Consider the following 16,500-nt stretch of genomic DNA (forward strand, 5'->3'; position numbering starts at 1 on the left):
GTAATCGTATTCTATTATTAATAAGTTTTGAATTATTCAGATATTTTGACTTCGAGCATCACCGGAACGACATTGATTGTCGAAATGCGTATCTTGTGCAGAAAAATTGGAATCGATATAGTAACAATTTTTGTTCACCCTAACTTCATATTTTCGAACATAAACCCTTCTGAATTGTTTTTAACAATGCTCCAATCATTATAACGTCTCCTCTGCCTGTTACAATTGTAATAAGTTAGTTCAAAACCCATAAATGTGATTATCTTATGCAATGTGATGGTTTATAGTTATACATCCTAAATGCTCGCTACAATTATTTGCTAGCTTGAGTCAATCCAATATTTGTTTTATAAAATGATCAAATTAAACGTTTTAGCACAAAAATACTGAACTCCGAGGAAAATTCAAAACGGAAAGTCCCCAATCAAATGGCAAAATCAAAAGCTCAATCACATCAAATGAATGGATAACAACTGTCATATTCCTGACTTGGTACAGGCATTTTTAACTTGGTAGCATTCTGGCATATTTCGAGAATTTCGATACAAAAATGCAAAATTAAAGGGAATATTTCTCTGAGATTTTATTTTATTAAAGAATTTGCCTTTTATTTTTAACAAAAAGAGTAATATCGATATTTTAGAATCCAAGGATTTATTTTTAGTCAAATAACTATCGTTTTCTGTTTAAATTCCTTACAAAAAGAAGGCATATGGATTTTATATAACCTGTATTTTACAAAACGTTTTATTATACTTTACGTTACAATGCCATATTTTGATTGGCTAATACGAGGGTGTTAATTTACTCTATCACTTGGATGAGCGGGTGACAATTGGTTTGAATGTCACCCTCTCGTCCAGACCAATCAAACATCGATAATTTAAAGAACAATGAATTGAATTTACATCAAGTTATTAAAGCCATTGCTTAAGTTTTACGTTTTGGTTCAGATTCTATTATTTGACTGTCAAAATAAAAAAATAAAACATCTTTCTTCATTTCTGTTGATTTTTCAGAAATTTAAATACCGGTAACGTTGTTATGTACGTGACGTCATAGAAAATACTCTTAAATGAAATTCATCTGTAAAATACAATAATGATAGGACATTCAGTATAATAAATTAAATAACACATATCTAAGAGGGTAATAGAGCAGATTGGTACCCCTCGAAAACGCATTGTCAAACTTGGCTTCGCCGCGGTTGACAATGTTTTCTCGGGGTACCAATCTGATCTATCACCCTCTCAGCTATGTGTTTTTTATATATTGTCACCGGCTGTATATTTTTTATACTTTTGCAATATGATAAGAAATTCTTTTCGTCATAGTATTAAAATCTATCATTTTTGTTGATAAGTCTAAACCATCTTAAATTTTCAATAGTTATAGGTTCTGGATACATGGGATGAAGGTCAGGGGAATTGGGATTGCCATTGGAAAATGATAGTATACTGGACAGGAACAGAAACTTGGCCTTGTAACATGTCACATACAGATCCCTCAACGAGTTGTTGCTAGGGTTCTTCACGTGCGGAGAGCGTGGCATTCTCTATACATGAGGCATCGGATTTAACGACCCTGTTCTGACCGGACGTGTCTGTATACTTGTACATCCCACACATTCAAGCGGGTGCCTCACTTTGACAAGGAATTTTCTGCCGTTCGGAAGACCAATAGTGACCATTTTCGTTTCTGCATTCACTTTTGGGACAAAACTACCTGAATTGATAATCATAAATACAAGGCTTAAACTTTGTACACTAGACGCGTGTTTTGTCTGCAAAAGACTCGTTAGCCAATTAGGACTCCAAAAGCAAAAGATTTTGGCAAATACAGCTAAGGCTATCTTTTCTGTTGATACTTTGCCATATATGTTATATTAAAATTTTGTCTTTGGCAATTCATAATTTTACTAAAACTGTTGTTATAGTAAAATTATGAATTGCCAAAGACAAAATGTTAATATAACATATATACTATAAAAGGAATGATATCCAATTACTAGTAACGTAAGCCATACAAAAGCTATTAAAGTGAAGTTAAAATATTGATTTTAAATACTGTGGGTGATTGGAAGCATCAATTCAGTCTATTTCAATACATTTTTAGTAGATTATCAATTACAATGTCAAGTTTGATATACTACACAGAATACATTTATATAGTTATGAATCTTAAAAGTCCAATCTATAACATAATGCATATTGTGATAACAGAGTACAATCTAAATTACAATGAATATTAATATAAAACTAAGAAGATTTGGTATGACTAATAATGAGACAACTCTCTACCAGAAACCACATGACGTAGAAGTCAGCAAATATAGGTCACCATACGGCCTTCAACAATGAACAAACCCCATACCAGGAAAAGGCCCCGAGATGACAAAGTACAACAATCCAAAGGAGAAACTAACGCCCTTATTTATGTACATAACAATAAACGAAAACCAAATATGATATACAGAAACAAACGACAACCACTGAAATACAGACTTCTGACTTGGAACAGATACATAATAAATGCGGCGGGCGCCCAAGCCTCTCCTAACCTTGGACAGTAGTGTAACAGCACATCATAAAAACAAACATAAATAACAGTTGGAATGAATTTAAGTCATCAAATCGATATAATGCACAAAAAACAACAAACAAAATACCCGAAAGACACAAGTTACTCACAGCTACTGAAAACTAGTTCAAAGCAAATAACAACTAACAAACAAAATGTATCTATTTCAAAATTTAATGAATATTTATGTTTTCAAAATGAATAGTACAATTGGTAATTCATAAAACTCAACTTCTAACATCTAACATGATGAATAATAATTAACGTATATGATATACATAAATCAACATCTGTAGCATTGAATATTAAATTAATATTCTAAAATTGGCCAAAGTCATTTGATTATAAATCATAACACTAATGATCGAGGAAATTTTAAGATGTTACACAAAACAACAAAATGATTTTCTGATATTATTTTAATTACATCAAAAGTTATATAAATCTCAAGATAAAGTCGACACGTAATGCTTTTGATAATTGATTTTCGATGTGAGACAATTTTTCTGAAAAAAAGGGTTGAAGGTGTATTAAAATAAATACACAATTTATTAGAATTTGAGAATGTTGTTTTAAATTTTGTTCAGATATGTTTTGATCTACAGTACCTGGCCAAAAGTATTCGTCATCTGCATTTGTTTGCTATATATTTCATATAAAAACACATTTAAAAAAAAAAATATTTTGAGGGCATTTATGGTTGGATTTTATCAACAAGGCCTTAAAAGACGTAGAATTGTCTAAAGTATGTTTGTTTATTTGTTTTGTCTTCAGGTGTCTTTCTCTTGATGTGAACACATACAATACATTTTTATAATTTAATTTGGTTGAATATATAGCGAATTTCTGAACAGAAAATTATATTTGTGTTTATCTTGTGAAAAAAATAAAAATGATCCACAATAAAAATATAACCAAATAAACAAATAAACCTGTGACGATTGCTTCTATTGGTACCAAGTTGCTGAAAATCAAACCAAAAATTACCCCAAAATATATTTTGAAAAAATATAGTTTTTTATACAATATATTGCGAAAAATCTCAAGTGACGAATACTTATGGCCACACTCTGTATTTGGGTCTCGAATTGATAACTGAATGCATGCATTTTATTTCTCATTAAATACATAGTTGCAATGCATTTTTACTAACAATAACAACACATTTATACTTATACTTATACATTAAAAATTATAAGTAATATGACTAATAAGCTATAAAAATTCGAAAACATGGCACAACTTTTCTACCCTTTAAAATAAAAATAAAAAATCATAAAATACGTGTTAATCTAGTAAGGAAAATGTCTGTTGATTGATTATATTGAAGTCAATAATTTTGTATGGGAATCTCGAAATATCAATCAGTTCCAAAGTTCAATCAGTGGTTTCACTACTGCCTGTTCTGTAAAATAAACTGTGCACTATGGATGAAATTTTGTAAACCCATTTCAAAGGAGTGTACAACATATGATATAAGCAAAAATACCCCTCCCCTCAAAAAAGGAATAGGAAACAGCAGTAAAACGTGTCCTGTTTAAGGATGTATTATGCCTAGCAGGAAGGAGTTGTTGATCGATTATTCAAATATATCACTTATACATGTAAAGATTTGTTGTAGAAAGACAACACTCTTCTTTATTAAAGATTGTATACAATATACATGATATATAAGATATATTATCATTTTAACTTCTTTTCCAATAAAACACAATTCTACCCTGAAACCATTGAGACTATTACAAATAACCATAACTTGTTTTCAGTGGCAGCATTATATACTGTATAAAACCATACACACATATATATATAAGAAAACACAAAGATTATAACCGGTATATGTAAATGACTTTACTAAAATATAGGTAATCTCAACATTTTTCAAAAAATGTTTATCGAAGAAAATTTTTAAAAAATCAATCCAGTATAACCGTACCTCATTAGAACTATTTTTTGATATTATTATCATTGAATTATTAAAAAATTACTACCTTTTGACTTACCAGTGTTGTTAATCCTTCAAAAAAGTCTTTAAAATATATTTAAAAGAGAATTCATTTCGTCTTTCAAGAGAAGCTCTGATGGACCTTCAACAAATGGTACATTATTTCAGAAGAATAAAACATACAAGACCTGTATACAACATAAACTCCAGGGCCCCCATTTCAATTTTTAGCTTGAATTGACACATTTATACTCTGGTCCTTATAATTTCTGGATACCGTTTTAAACAACCTATCAATATAGTTAATTGGCAGTTTGTGTTACGTATCAAAATATTTCTACCAACATACTTATTTTTTCTATTTATACTGCACTCGTTCTATTTGAGCAGTCAAAATGCGTTGACTGTATATTTCTATTTCATATACAGTCACTGACCCGATATCACTTTTCCTCATGAATATCTAAATAGAATTGCCGAAACTATATTTAATTATCCATACGACCTCTTCAACCTGTTCTTGTTTCCAATGCATAGAACGAAGCGTGGAACGACTCAAACTTATTTCATTTGCAATTTTGGAAAAACAAATTTCACTTGTTAAATTTTTTGTTTGAAACCTAAAAATCATTATGTTTTTATGCTTATTGTTGATATTTTAGTCCATACTCAAACGAATTCGTTCACCATCGATTGTGGATTTCAACAGGTAATGTACATTTCATGTCGTGTTGTAAATTTCTCCGCCTGATATGAGGCCTTTCGATAAGGAGATCTTACTATTTTAATCAAATAAACAACATTTAACACTTAAACAACAATTGAAAATGTTTTTTTTTCTAGATTGCAGTATAAAGACAATAATAGTGCATTGACCTGACATATCAACGATAAAAGGATTCGGCCGGAAACGGGGAAAAAGCATGGCTGTGTCTCGCATTTGCCTGTTTCTAAGCCTCATCATTATATCGTTGATATGTCAAGTCAATGCACTATTATTGTCTATATATAACCACACCTGCAATCCGTAAGTACCAGTGAATAAACGAAAAACATAGATATTATGATATTTTTCTTATAACATGTCTAATAAAATCTTTGCAATATCTGCATGGTCATTGTCTAAAGCGATCCTTTCAAGTGACAAATCCTCATTATTATGTATATCATAATGTGCTCCCTTGTCTAACAACATCCTTACTATTTCAGTATGACCATGTTTACAAGCAATCATTACAGGTGACCAACTATCTTTGTCATATATGTTATAATCTGCTCCTTTGTCTAATAACATTTTAACTATTTCGGTATGACCATATCTACAAGCTATCAGTACAGGTGACTGACAATCATCGTCACATTTATCATAATCCGCTCTTGTGTCTAAAAACATTTTTAATACTTCTGCTCCTTTTCCGAAGAACAACTTCCTAATTATTTCTGTGGGACCATGTCTACGAGGCATCATGACAGTTGACTTTCGATTATTGTCACATTTATCATAACATGCTCCTTTGTCTAATAACACCCGTACTATTTCTGTATGACCACGTCTACATGCTATGCCCATAGGTGTGTGACCCACTTTATTACATTTATCATAATCTGCCCCTTTGTCTAACAAAATTGTTACTATTTCTGTTTTACCATGTTCACAAGACATCATCAAAGGTGACTGACCATAATAGTCAAATGTGTTATAATTTGCTCCTTTGTGTAATAACATCTTTACTATTTCTATATGGCCTCGTTGACACGCTGTCATCACTAGTGACCTATAATGGTTGCCACATTTATCGTAAGTATTATCATAAGCTGCCCCTTTGTCTAACATCCTTTCTATTTCTGTATAACCATAGATACAAGCCATGATAAGTAAACGACCATCCCTGTCAAATTTAGTAAAATCTGCTCCTCTGTTTAATAACATGCTTACTATGTCTGTATGACCATGAATACAAGCATTCATTACAAGTGACTGACCATACTTGTCAAATTTATTGCATTTTACTCCTTTATCTAACAACATCCTTACTATTTCTGTATTACCATGTATACAAGCCATGATGACAGGCGACTCATCAAAAGTGTCACATCTGTTATAATCTGCTCCTTTGTCTAACAACATCCTTAGTATATCTGTATGATCATGTATGCAAGCCATCATTACAGGTGACTTGCCTAAGATGTCACATTTATTAAAGTCCGCGTATCTATCTAACAACATCTTTACTATTTCTTTATTACCATCTCGACTAGCATTCATTACAAGTGACTGATGATAACTGTCACACTCATTACAATCTGCTCCTTTGTCTAACAACATTCTTACTATTTCTGTATGACCATTTAAACAAGCCACCATCACAGCTGACTGACCAATTTTGTTACATTTAGAATAATCTGCTCCTTTCTCTATCAACAGTCTCAAAATGTCTTTATCACCGTGCGCACAAGCTATCAGAACAGGTGACCAACCTTGATTATCACAGTTATTATAATCTGCTCCCTTGTTTAACAACATTCTGACTACTTCTGTATGACCATATCTACAAGCAATCATTAAAGGGGACTGACCACGATAACCACATTGGTCCATACTAGCATCATGACCGAGACAAAACAGGATCATTGAAATGTCTCCTATAGAACAACACTGTAACATGACAGTGTCACACATAACGTCTTTATCATGTACCTGATTCCCTACAGAATTATACTTATTGTAATTCAGATCACAGGTATGAACTAATTTCTTCTGAAAAGATATGTCATATTTATTCAAATAATTCAAGAATCTCTGTCTGAACTGATATATCTTCATATTGTTATTATTAAATACATCTTGTAATTTTCCCTTTGACCAGTCGTCAATCATTCTCTGCATGTACACTTGATGATACTTAGAGGGCACAAAAGTGATGAACTGACCCATGTCATCTTTCCTGTCCAGTAAAAATCTCTCCCGAATCAAACCGCTGTCAGCATTCTTTATCAAGCAGTCGAATATTTTCTGTCCAAACTATTTAACAAGAATGTCGAATACTTTATCATGCATAGTTGTGTAGAAGATTTGGTTTTCTAGGTAACAAAATGTTGTGCCTTGTTTCTGTAAAAATGTATTTAAAAGAGAATCCATTTCGTCTTTCAAAAGAAGCCTTGATGTCCCTCTATCAAGTTTACACGCCTCACACGTGTTTTCAATGATGGTTCTGGTTTCTTCACCAATCTCTAATGTCAATATGTCTTCGTTCACTTTATTATTGAATACAACACATAAAGCCAAGGCACAATATTTAGCATAAATTCCTTTCTTCTGTAGCTCGTCAACCTGTGCTTCATAAACGGAAAAAGGATTCTGAAATAAATCCTTTAAATCAAGTGTGGGATTTTCATGGTATAATTGGCATAAAAGTGGAAAGCAATCATACAAGTCATAATAATCTGTAACTTGATAAGCTGTAGTTTTGAGATATACCTCAGCTATTGATTTTTTTTCAGGTATTAACAAGCGTATGGTATCTGACAACAAGTTACAAACACATGATTTAAACATTGATAATGTGTTAAACTTATCATCTAGATACACTTGCAATCTACATGCTGCAATAATTTTTGTATGTTTATCTTCAAGACACTCCTTTATGCGACTGACCACTGGCTCCCATATTTTGATATCAATCTGGTTTAAAGAGAAGTTCCCACATAAATTATCAATAACAAACAAGGTTTTCTTGTTTGGATTATAAAATTTTACAATGTCACCTGGATCTGTCACTAGAAGTACATCGTATCCAATGACATCCATTTCTAAAGCCACATGCTGGATGATGGCAGTCTTTCCTACACCAGAACTAGCAGTTACGGTTACGCAACTATTCTCCTGTAAAGATTGCAGAACATGCTTGGCAGCTCTTGTGTTTACAAACATTCGATCCTTGGTTTTCCATTTTTCAAGAATTTTGTTGTTTTGTGCTACAAAATATTTTTATTTCTCCAGATTATTGGCATTGATTAAAATTTAGAAATTCATAATGGTTTGAAATAATGTATGATTGCTAATGAGAAAATCTTACACTGAAGACCAAAATGACATAGAATTATAGGTCAACGTACGGCTTTCAACATTTAACCTATCTCGAACCGCACAGTTAGCTATAAAAGGCCCAGCAATGTTTATGTAAAACAATTCAAACGGAAAAACAAACGACAACACTTGAACTATGACCAAAATAATACACGAAAAACAAATATGATATGATATATAGCAACAGACGACAAGAATTTATTAACAGATTCCCGACGGGTGCCACATATGGAGCAGGTTCTGCTTAACCCTCAAGAGCACATGAGAACACCCCTAATGTTTGGTGGGGTTCTGGATTTGTCAAAACTATATTGAGTTTTGTGTAATATTGTTTGTCTGTTTGTCTGTTGGTCTTTTTTTCGTTTTTATCATTGGCGTTGTCAGTTTATTTTCGACTTCTGAGTTGAATGTAGCTCTAGTGTCTTTCGCCTCTTTTTTAAAGTAGCAATCTGCCTTAGCTTAGAATTCTGGAAACTTATAATCTTATTTGAATTGTTTTACACACATCATTTTTGACCCTTAATAGCACTTTTTCGGTGTGAGTCAAGACTTTACTTTGGTTTACATTTTACAAATTGTGACTTAAAGGGAGAGCTGTCTCACTGGCACTCATACCACATCTTCATATAATTATTAAATAAGAAAATATCCTCTTCCCGTTATATTTGAAAAAAATACTTAGAATAAATGTTACATACTAGTATTAAATGGAAGAGACATATAATCATAGAATATTAATAAACATCATGGACAAATAGTGTCTAATAGTTATTTGACAGATTTCCAAATATGACATACTTTCACTTTTTGAATAAATTATATGTTGACAATTTGTAAATTTTACACCATGCTCAATTGTTATTTACCATGAAGTTAAATGACAGATGTCAAAATATTATCCATATGTCAAGAGAGAGAGGAGAAATACAAAAGGCTCATGTAAAACTCATAAGTTGAAAATATACCGACAACGCCATAGCATGAAAAAAAAACCACAAACAGACAAACAACAGTGCGCAGAAAAACAAGAAAACTATCGATACTTTGAATTTAGAGAAAACAAATCAAATATTAGTAAGTGCGAAACATTTGCTGTTCTTTTGTTTGGCAGTTATTTTTAAGTAAATTTTCGCATGTGTGGAAAACAAAACCATATAAACTATATATTTCCTGAGATAAAAATTTCTTATACTTATACTTTCCTAAATTGACAATTTTGCCATGCTTTTTTAAAATATAATCAAAAGTATTGGTCAACGTTCTAATTTCTGAGTTACTAGGTGTCAAAAATTGATGAATCGTGCATATGTTATTCATGAAAATACACTTCTTTTGTGAATAAAAATTAACCTATTAGATATAAATTTGAAATAGAATATAATAAAGTGGGTATTATAATATTTTAAAAACAACAGCAGTATACCGCTTTTCAATGGTCATAAATCGTTTAGCGAAAACAAATCCGGATCACAAACCAAATTCGAGTGAAACACATCAACTAAAACAAACATCATCATTCATAAAAACGGACTATTTGATAACAACTTCCATATTCCTGATTTAGTACAGAAAATTTTAATACAAAAAATGGTGATTTGAACCTGGTTTTATGGCCAAACCTTCCGCTTATATGGCAATGGTAAAAATACTGCGTAAATGACAACACTACGTGTCAGAAATACAACACAGATAGACGAAAGAAAACACGAGACAGAGAAACACATTAATAAACAAAATAATAGAACATTACAACATGTAAACCACAGAATAACAACGACACCTTCTTTATATTTACGACAGCATACCAGGATACAAAAAAGAATTATAAACTGTGCGTTACACCATTGTATAACAATTATTAGCCTTACAGCTTTTAATTTAAAATATTTACCTCTAACATTCCACGGCACTGTATCCTGCTGATAGGTCGCCACTGTTTTTTGAAGCCTTACATGCGAATGTTGCACTTCTTCACAGTTTTCTTGTAATAATTCGTATGACTTCTTCATTTCTTTTTCAGACGACTGCAAATTTTTAACTGATGCCTTTAATTCTCTGATTTCATCATAAGAACGTCTGATGGCGTTCATTATTTCTTGGCTGGTCTGATCTAGATGTTTGATTTTCAACTGGTCACAATCCTGTTTCATTTTCTGTCCTCCAAATCTAACAAGGGCCTGTAAAAACACAAAGGTACTAACACTTTTTTGGTGTAAAGTTAGATATTTGTATAGATGTATATACCTACAAATTTATCTACGCGTCTCACTCTAAGTGCAGGAAAATTGGAAAGTCGTTGTCAATGGCATATCTGAAATCGGATTCGTTACAGAAGAATTTCCAACAAGAATTTGAATTGTGTACCATCTGTAATGTTAACCTTATTTGTCTCGTAATATTCAATACCATGACAGTAACAGTACAAAAATAAGCAATTGTGTTCTTCACTTTTATAAACAATGTAAGTTACAGTAAAAAAGTGCAACATAAAAAAAAGCTGACAAGTGGTTATGGTGCCGTCTTAAATGTAAACGAAAAATGTAGAGATATTTATTTAAATTACCAAACTTGATATAAAAAGCTAAATCACAAAAATTCCGAACTCCGACGAATAATTCAAAAAGGAAAGTCCCTAATCAAATGGCAAAATCAAAAGCCAAAACACATTTAATGGATGGATAACAACTGTCATATTCCTGACTTGGTACAGACATTTTCTTGTGTACAAAATAGTGGATTACACCTGGTTGTAAAGCTAGCTAAACCTCTCATTTTTATGACAGTCGTATCAGATTTCTTTATATTGACAATGATGTGTGAACAAAACAAACAGACACAATAGGTAAAAATATCAATAATACAGCAGTCAACATTGTGCTATAATCCTTATCACCAAAAAACATACAAACATGTAACAAAGAAGCACAAAACGGCATACAGACCAAGCGTATTAGTAAAAATTAAAGACAAGAATACACACATTTACCATAGTACAACAATACAATGACGGGATGTATAAGTATAAAGCCACGTCATATATGTAACGATGGAAAATTAAACCAAAAGGCATATAGACAAAGCACATTAGCAAAATGAAAGAAAAGAATACGAGAATATCATAAACAATAATGACAGAATGTAACAGTATCTTAATACCAATAAAAACAAACAAATATTTAACAAAGATGCACAAAAAGGCATATATCAAATGTCACAACCTCATTCATTACTTTCTTATTTTTGAATTTTATTTATTTATGTTTAATCCACCCATAAACGATTGAAAGGTTTTAAGCATTGGGACCGACTTGCTAGATCAACATGGCTCTAACGTTGAATCGCGCGTATGACGTCAGAATGTAAACGTCACACAGGTAGAATCAATTGTGCCCCTTTTCTTGTAGACTTGTTTCTTCATTATTATGAGGCTGGCTGTATACAGGAATATCTTAGGTAGAAAGAAGTTAGCAATATCCTTAAAATTTATTTTCCGCTTAATAGATGATGTTCTCTCACTAAACAATTCATAATTTGGTGACTAAAGTGAACGCATCTATCCCATCGAACTAGAGATACAGGATACAGTAAAGTCTACCTCATATCTTGATTTACATCTAGAAATTGACAATGAGGGTCGGTTGAAAAAAAACTTTACGACAAAAGAGAGGATTACAGCCTCCCACTTGTGAACTTACTACTTCTATGTAGCAACATTCCATCTGCGCCTGCATACGGAATATATATCTCCCAATTGTAACGATAATCCCGGGCTTATATTTCCTATCATGATTTTCTTGATAGAGGGTTGCTGCTTACAAGAAAGCTATTAAACCAAGAGTTCTAAATGGTGAAGTTGAAATCATCCCTTCGTAATTTTTACGGACGCCATCACGAGTTGGTTGATCGTTATGGAATAACCGTTTCATAGATGATATAGGATATGTTCCTTATGTCGTAACTACAATCCCGTTCCCTTTGCACGAATTAGATCTACCGAATTAGACTATGTACCGGGTTTGTAATATCTTGAGCAACACGACGGGTGCCAGAGCAGATTCTGCTTATCCTCCCTGAGATCACCCCCAGTTTTTGGCGAGGATCGTATTGATTAGTCTTTAGTTTTCTATGTTGTGTCTGGTATCTTTCGCACCTGTTGCGTATGATATCAATCTATATTTAATTAATTGATCACAGATAGAAAAGTACGTGAAAAAAGTGTGAATTGGAATAGGGAATGTGTCAAAGAGACAACAACCCGAACAAAGAATCAGAAAACAGCCAAGGTCACCGAATGGTCTTCAACATAGCGAGAAAATCACAGACCCGGAGACGGGCCTTAGCCGGTCCTTAATAAAAAATATGTACTAGTTCAGTGAAAATGGACGTCATACTAAACCCAAAAACATAGAAATGAACTAAAATTAAAATCACCGGATATAAATGATTACAAAAGGCAAAAGTAACCATTTTTTGGGGGCTAAGTGAGAAAAAAATATAACATTACATACACCAGTTATATCAATCCAGGCAGTATTGAAGAATGTAGTGTCTATTTTCCCATCATCTAGATGAGCCAAGTAGTTCCTGTAATACTTGATTCTTGACAAATCAGCACCATGTGTGACTTCAACTGTATGTGGTAAACAGTCATATCCACCAGCAGGAGGAATCATAGGAGTCAAATGTCGAAGTAATGTTATCATCAACGTGACATCAAACGTTTTTGAATCGGGAACATCTAAAAATAAGAGAGCGGACACATATAAAACAAATACTCAGGGGTGATGTTTGTCTAGTTGGGGTTAACAAAACATGTTCTGAAGGCACTTAATCAGAAACGTCCTAAACATATATATTTTAAACACAGTCATAAAAAGTAATATAAAACCAATCATTCCTACAAAGTGTACGTATATAAGAATAATGTAATAGTTAGTGTATACTCTGACATCTTGAGGCATCTAAGAACTTACTGGTGGTGAGTTTAATGTCACAAAATGTCATCCGAATAATTGAATCTTTTGTCGACAGGCTAGTATACGCACTCATTTATTTGTGTTTGAAGATTTTCTTGTGCTATGATATAATTACGTGAATATTTCTGTATGGGCCTTGTTATTGGTCCGAGGCTTGCTGCAACAAAACCCAATATAGATAATGTGAACAACGTAATTGTATGTGCTAAGGAAGGATATACTATCCATCAGTACATTTAAAGAGTTTTTAGGAAAGATGTCATATGCATTATGAAAATAGCATGACCTTGTGCAATACCAAAATATTAGTAACGGCAGAATGCATCACCATATTAAAGGTCTGAATAACAGGCTAGCATTATATGTCTGGTAGTTTCGCATTAAACCTTTGAATTTTAAATCAATGCTAGTACTAAATAAGGCATTATTCGATGATCGCACTACAGTTTTAGGTAAAAAAACATTCTTAGGACAAATAAATTGACCGTATCTTACACAATGTAATCAAGAAGAAGCTCATTCCAGGATTACTTCTTGCTACCGTTACTTACTCATACTTACATGTACATTTTTTAATTCTATAAATTAAACGTTACACAGGTTGGGAACACACACCCTATATGGTGATGATACCTTCAGAGAGTAATTCACCCTTTAAAGAGGAATAAAATTATCTCTCTTCAGAGGGATATATTTGTTAAAATTGGATTTTAATCAGGAAGATGGCAAAAGTGTATTTTCTAGTTTTTTTCCCATAACCCGTAGCATTATAGGTATCTTTTATCACACTTTTCTAAAATTAAGATGCCCATTTTTGTGCTTAGGTGCAAAAACTTGCAACCTATCTGAACACCTGACCAACAATAAAAGGGATATTTGACCTTTCAACTTTATGTCTTACAATAGAAATCAGGATGTCCATTGAGACATCACTCAGAGGAATTTATCCAATCATCACCATCAATGTTCAAGGATAATAGTTTTTTTAATTTTCTTCATGACCCAAATTCTTCAAAGTTAACAGGGGGTGAAACAATGAATGTGACTTAAAATAACCAGTTAACAATTATTTCTGATGAATTGCAAACTGATGAGAGAACATTGTTTGTATTAGGTTAAAAGTGATTTTTAAACTTTTAGAATCAAAGGCAAACTATTGGAGTTGTTGTCACATGGGTATACATATAACTATTTTCAGCATCCTGTCATGTGTCAGCAATAACAAGAAATCACAATTATGACAAAAAGCAAACGTTGGGTATATGAACAAACAATCAGCTTTCTATAAAAGTTCTAACTAGACACCTGTTCGAGGTGTTAATGAGAAAGTCCATGAATAATTAATCCAAAATTTTAACAGCCTGTCATTTGTGAAAAAATCTATTGAAAATCTAAATCCGAACAATATGCATACCTTCAGTATATGTATCTTTATCTGGCATATCATGAATTGACTGTAGGAGGCTGTTTTGTCGAACAAACAAAATAACTTGCATGTTTAATTTTGACGAAGTTCATCAATCTGTAATATTTTTGAAAAAAAAACCAATCGTGACTATTTATCTACTTTATCACGAATAGTCTAACACTTTGTATAGTATAAAGGTTCTTGTTATTTGTGTAGATTATTTGTTATTCTTTTGATGTTTTACACGTGCATCCATTTGTTCAAACACATCTCTTTTCTTGAAAGGATGTCTTGGTAATAGGCTTTGATTGAGCAGAATAAAAATCAGATTTCTGTACCTACCTGGATTTCTTGGGAACAGGAGATTCCACTGAGACTGGTTTATTATGTGCTTTGATTTAAGGTCTTTCAGTTTGGTATACTCTTTTTTTATTGAGGCATCAAGGCATATTGGTGCAAATTCACTATCAAACAAAGATCTTACTCCACGTGGGGAAACCCCCGTGATTAACAAACTCATTCTGACATAGTTTTCTTCCTCTGTTGACAGGTACGCCGCTGCCATTTGAGTTACTTTATATCAACCCAATATTGCTTCTCAGCAAGATTCATGTATTATACCAAATCCAAGAACCTGAAATGTAAGAAGTCATTAGATAGTATACCGTATATCTGAATTATTTGTGTACTTTACTACTGTATATCTCAAGATCTGTAAAGGTTGTTTCTGTTTTCAATTACAGGTTTATACCAACAAAAAAGAAATTTAAAAAAAAACTTATCTTATCAAAGTCGAAAACATCATTTCATTTCACAAAAAAAAAAATAAGCCTGAATGATTTTAAACATACTTTTTCATTTTAAGTCGTAACATTTCTGTGTACAAAAACTAAGTCATTTTAAATATATTGCATATCAGCACAAAATGGATAGCTGTTTTACGTGTATCATTAAAACATGAGCTGTAAGCTCACTGGTATAAAAGATTACTTTTCCATTAACAAAATAACAGTTAAATCTCCGAATAGATTCAATGTTCACACACATTACATGTATTCCAAAAGCTAAATGTCACAAATATCTTTTAGTTCTTTCTTGTCATTACTATATAAATGATGCATATGTCAAAGAACAAGGTACGATAAGGCCTGTTTTTTTAAAGTTCATCCAAACAGACTTCAAACCTCAGGGAATATTTTAACATAATAAGTAGCTTTCCAAAACCGAATCCGAAAAATGAGAAAATAGGGGGGGGGGGAGTGGGGGGGGGAGGGGGGGGGGGCAAAACAGGCCTTATCGTACCTTGTCCTTTATGCATATTGTGAGACAATTAAGCATAGTCACATTTTTTTAAAAAGAGGGTCGAAAGATACCAGAGGGACATTCAAACTCATAAATAGAAAATAAACAGACAACGCCATGGCTAAAAAAGAAACAGACAAACAGACAAAAAGTAGTACACAAAACACTACATAGAAAAATAATGACTAAGAAACACGAACCG

The 16,500-nt window shown here is 32.4% G+C and overlaps 1 protein-coding gene across 1 annotated transcript; it reads right to left on the reverse strand.

The window, feature by feature from the left end:
* Positions 1 to 5,600: 5,600 nt before the first annotated feature.
* On the reverse strand, positions 5,601 to 7,049 carry LOC127705513 (ankyrin repeat domain-containing protein 50-like). The gene has a single exon (XM_052209841.1). It carries the CDS (start codon positions 7,047 to 7,049, stop codon positions 5,601 to 5,603), a length of 1,449 nt encoding a protein of 482 aa, XP_052065801.1.
* Between the last annotated feature and the right edge of the window lie 9,451 nt (positions 7,050 to 16,500).

Source organism: Mytilus californianus, unplaced genomic scaffold (assembly GCF_021869535.1).
Source record: "Mytilus californianus isolate M0D057914Y unplaced genomic scaffold, xbMytCali1.0.p SCAF_6, whole genome shotgun sequence".
In the NCBI taxonomy this organism is placed as follows: Eukaryota; Metazoa; Mollusca; class Bivalvia; order Mytilida; family Mytilidae; genus Mytilus; species Mytilus californianus.

Coding starts and splice junctions, on each gene's coding strand:
- LOC127705513 (XM_052209841.1), bottom strand. CDS start 7,049: ATGTTGTTAAACAAGGGAGCAGATTATAATAACTGTGATAATCAAGGT.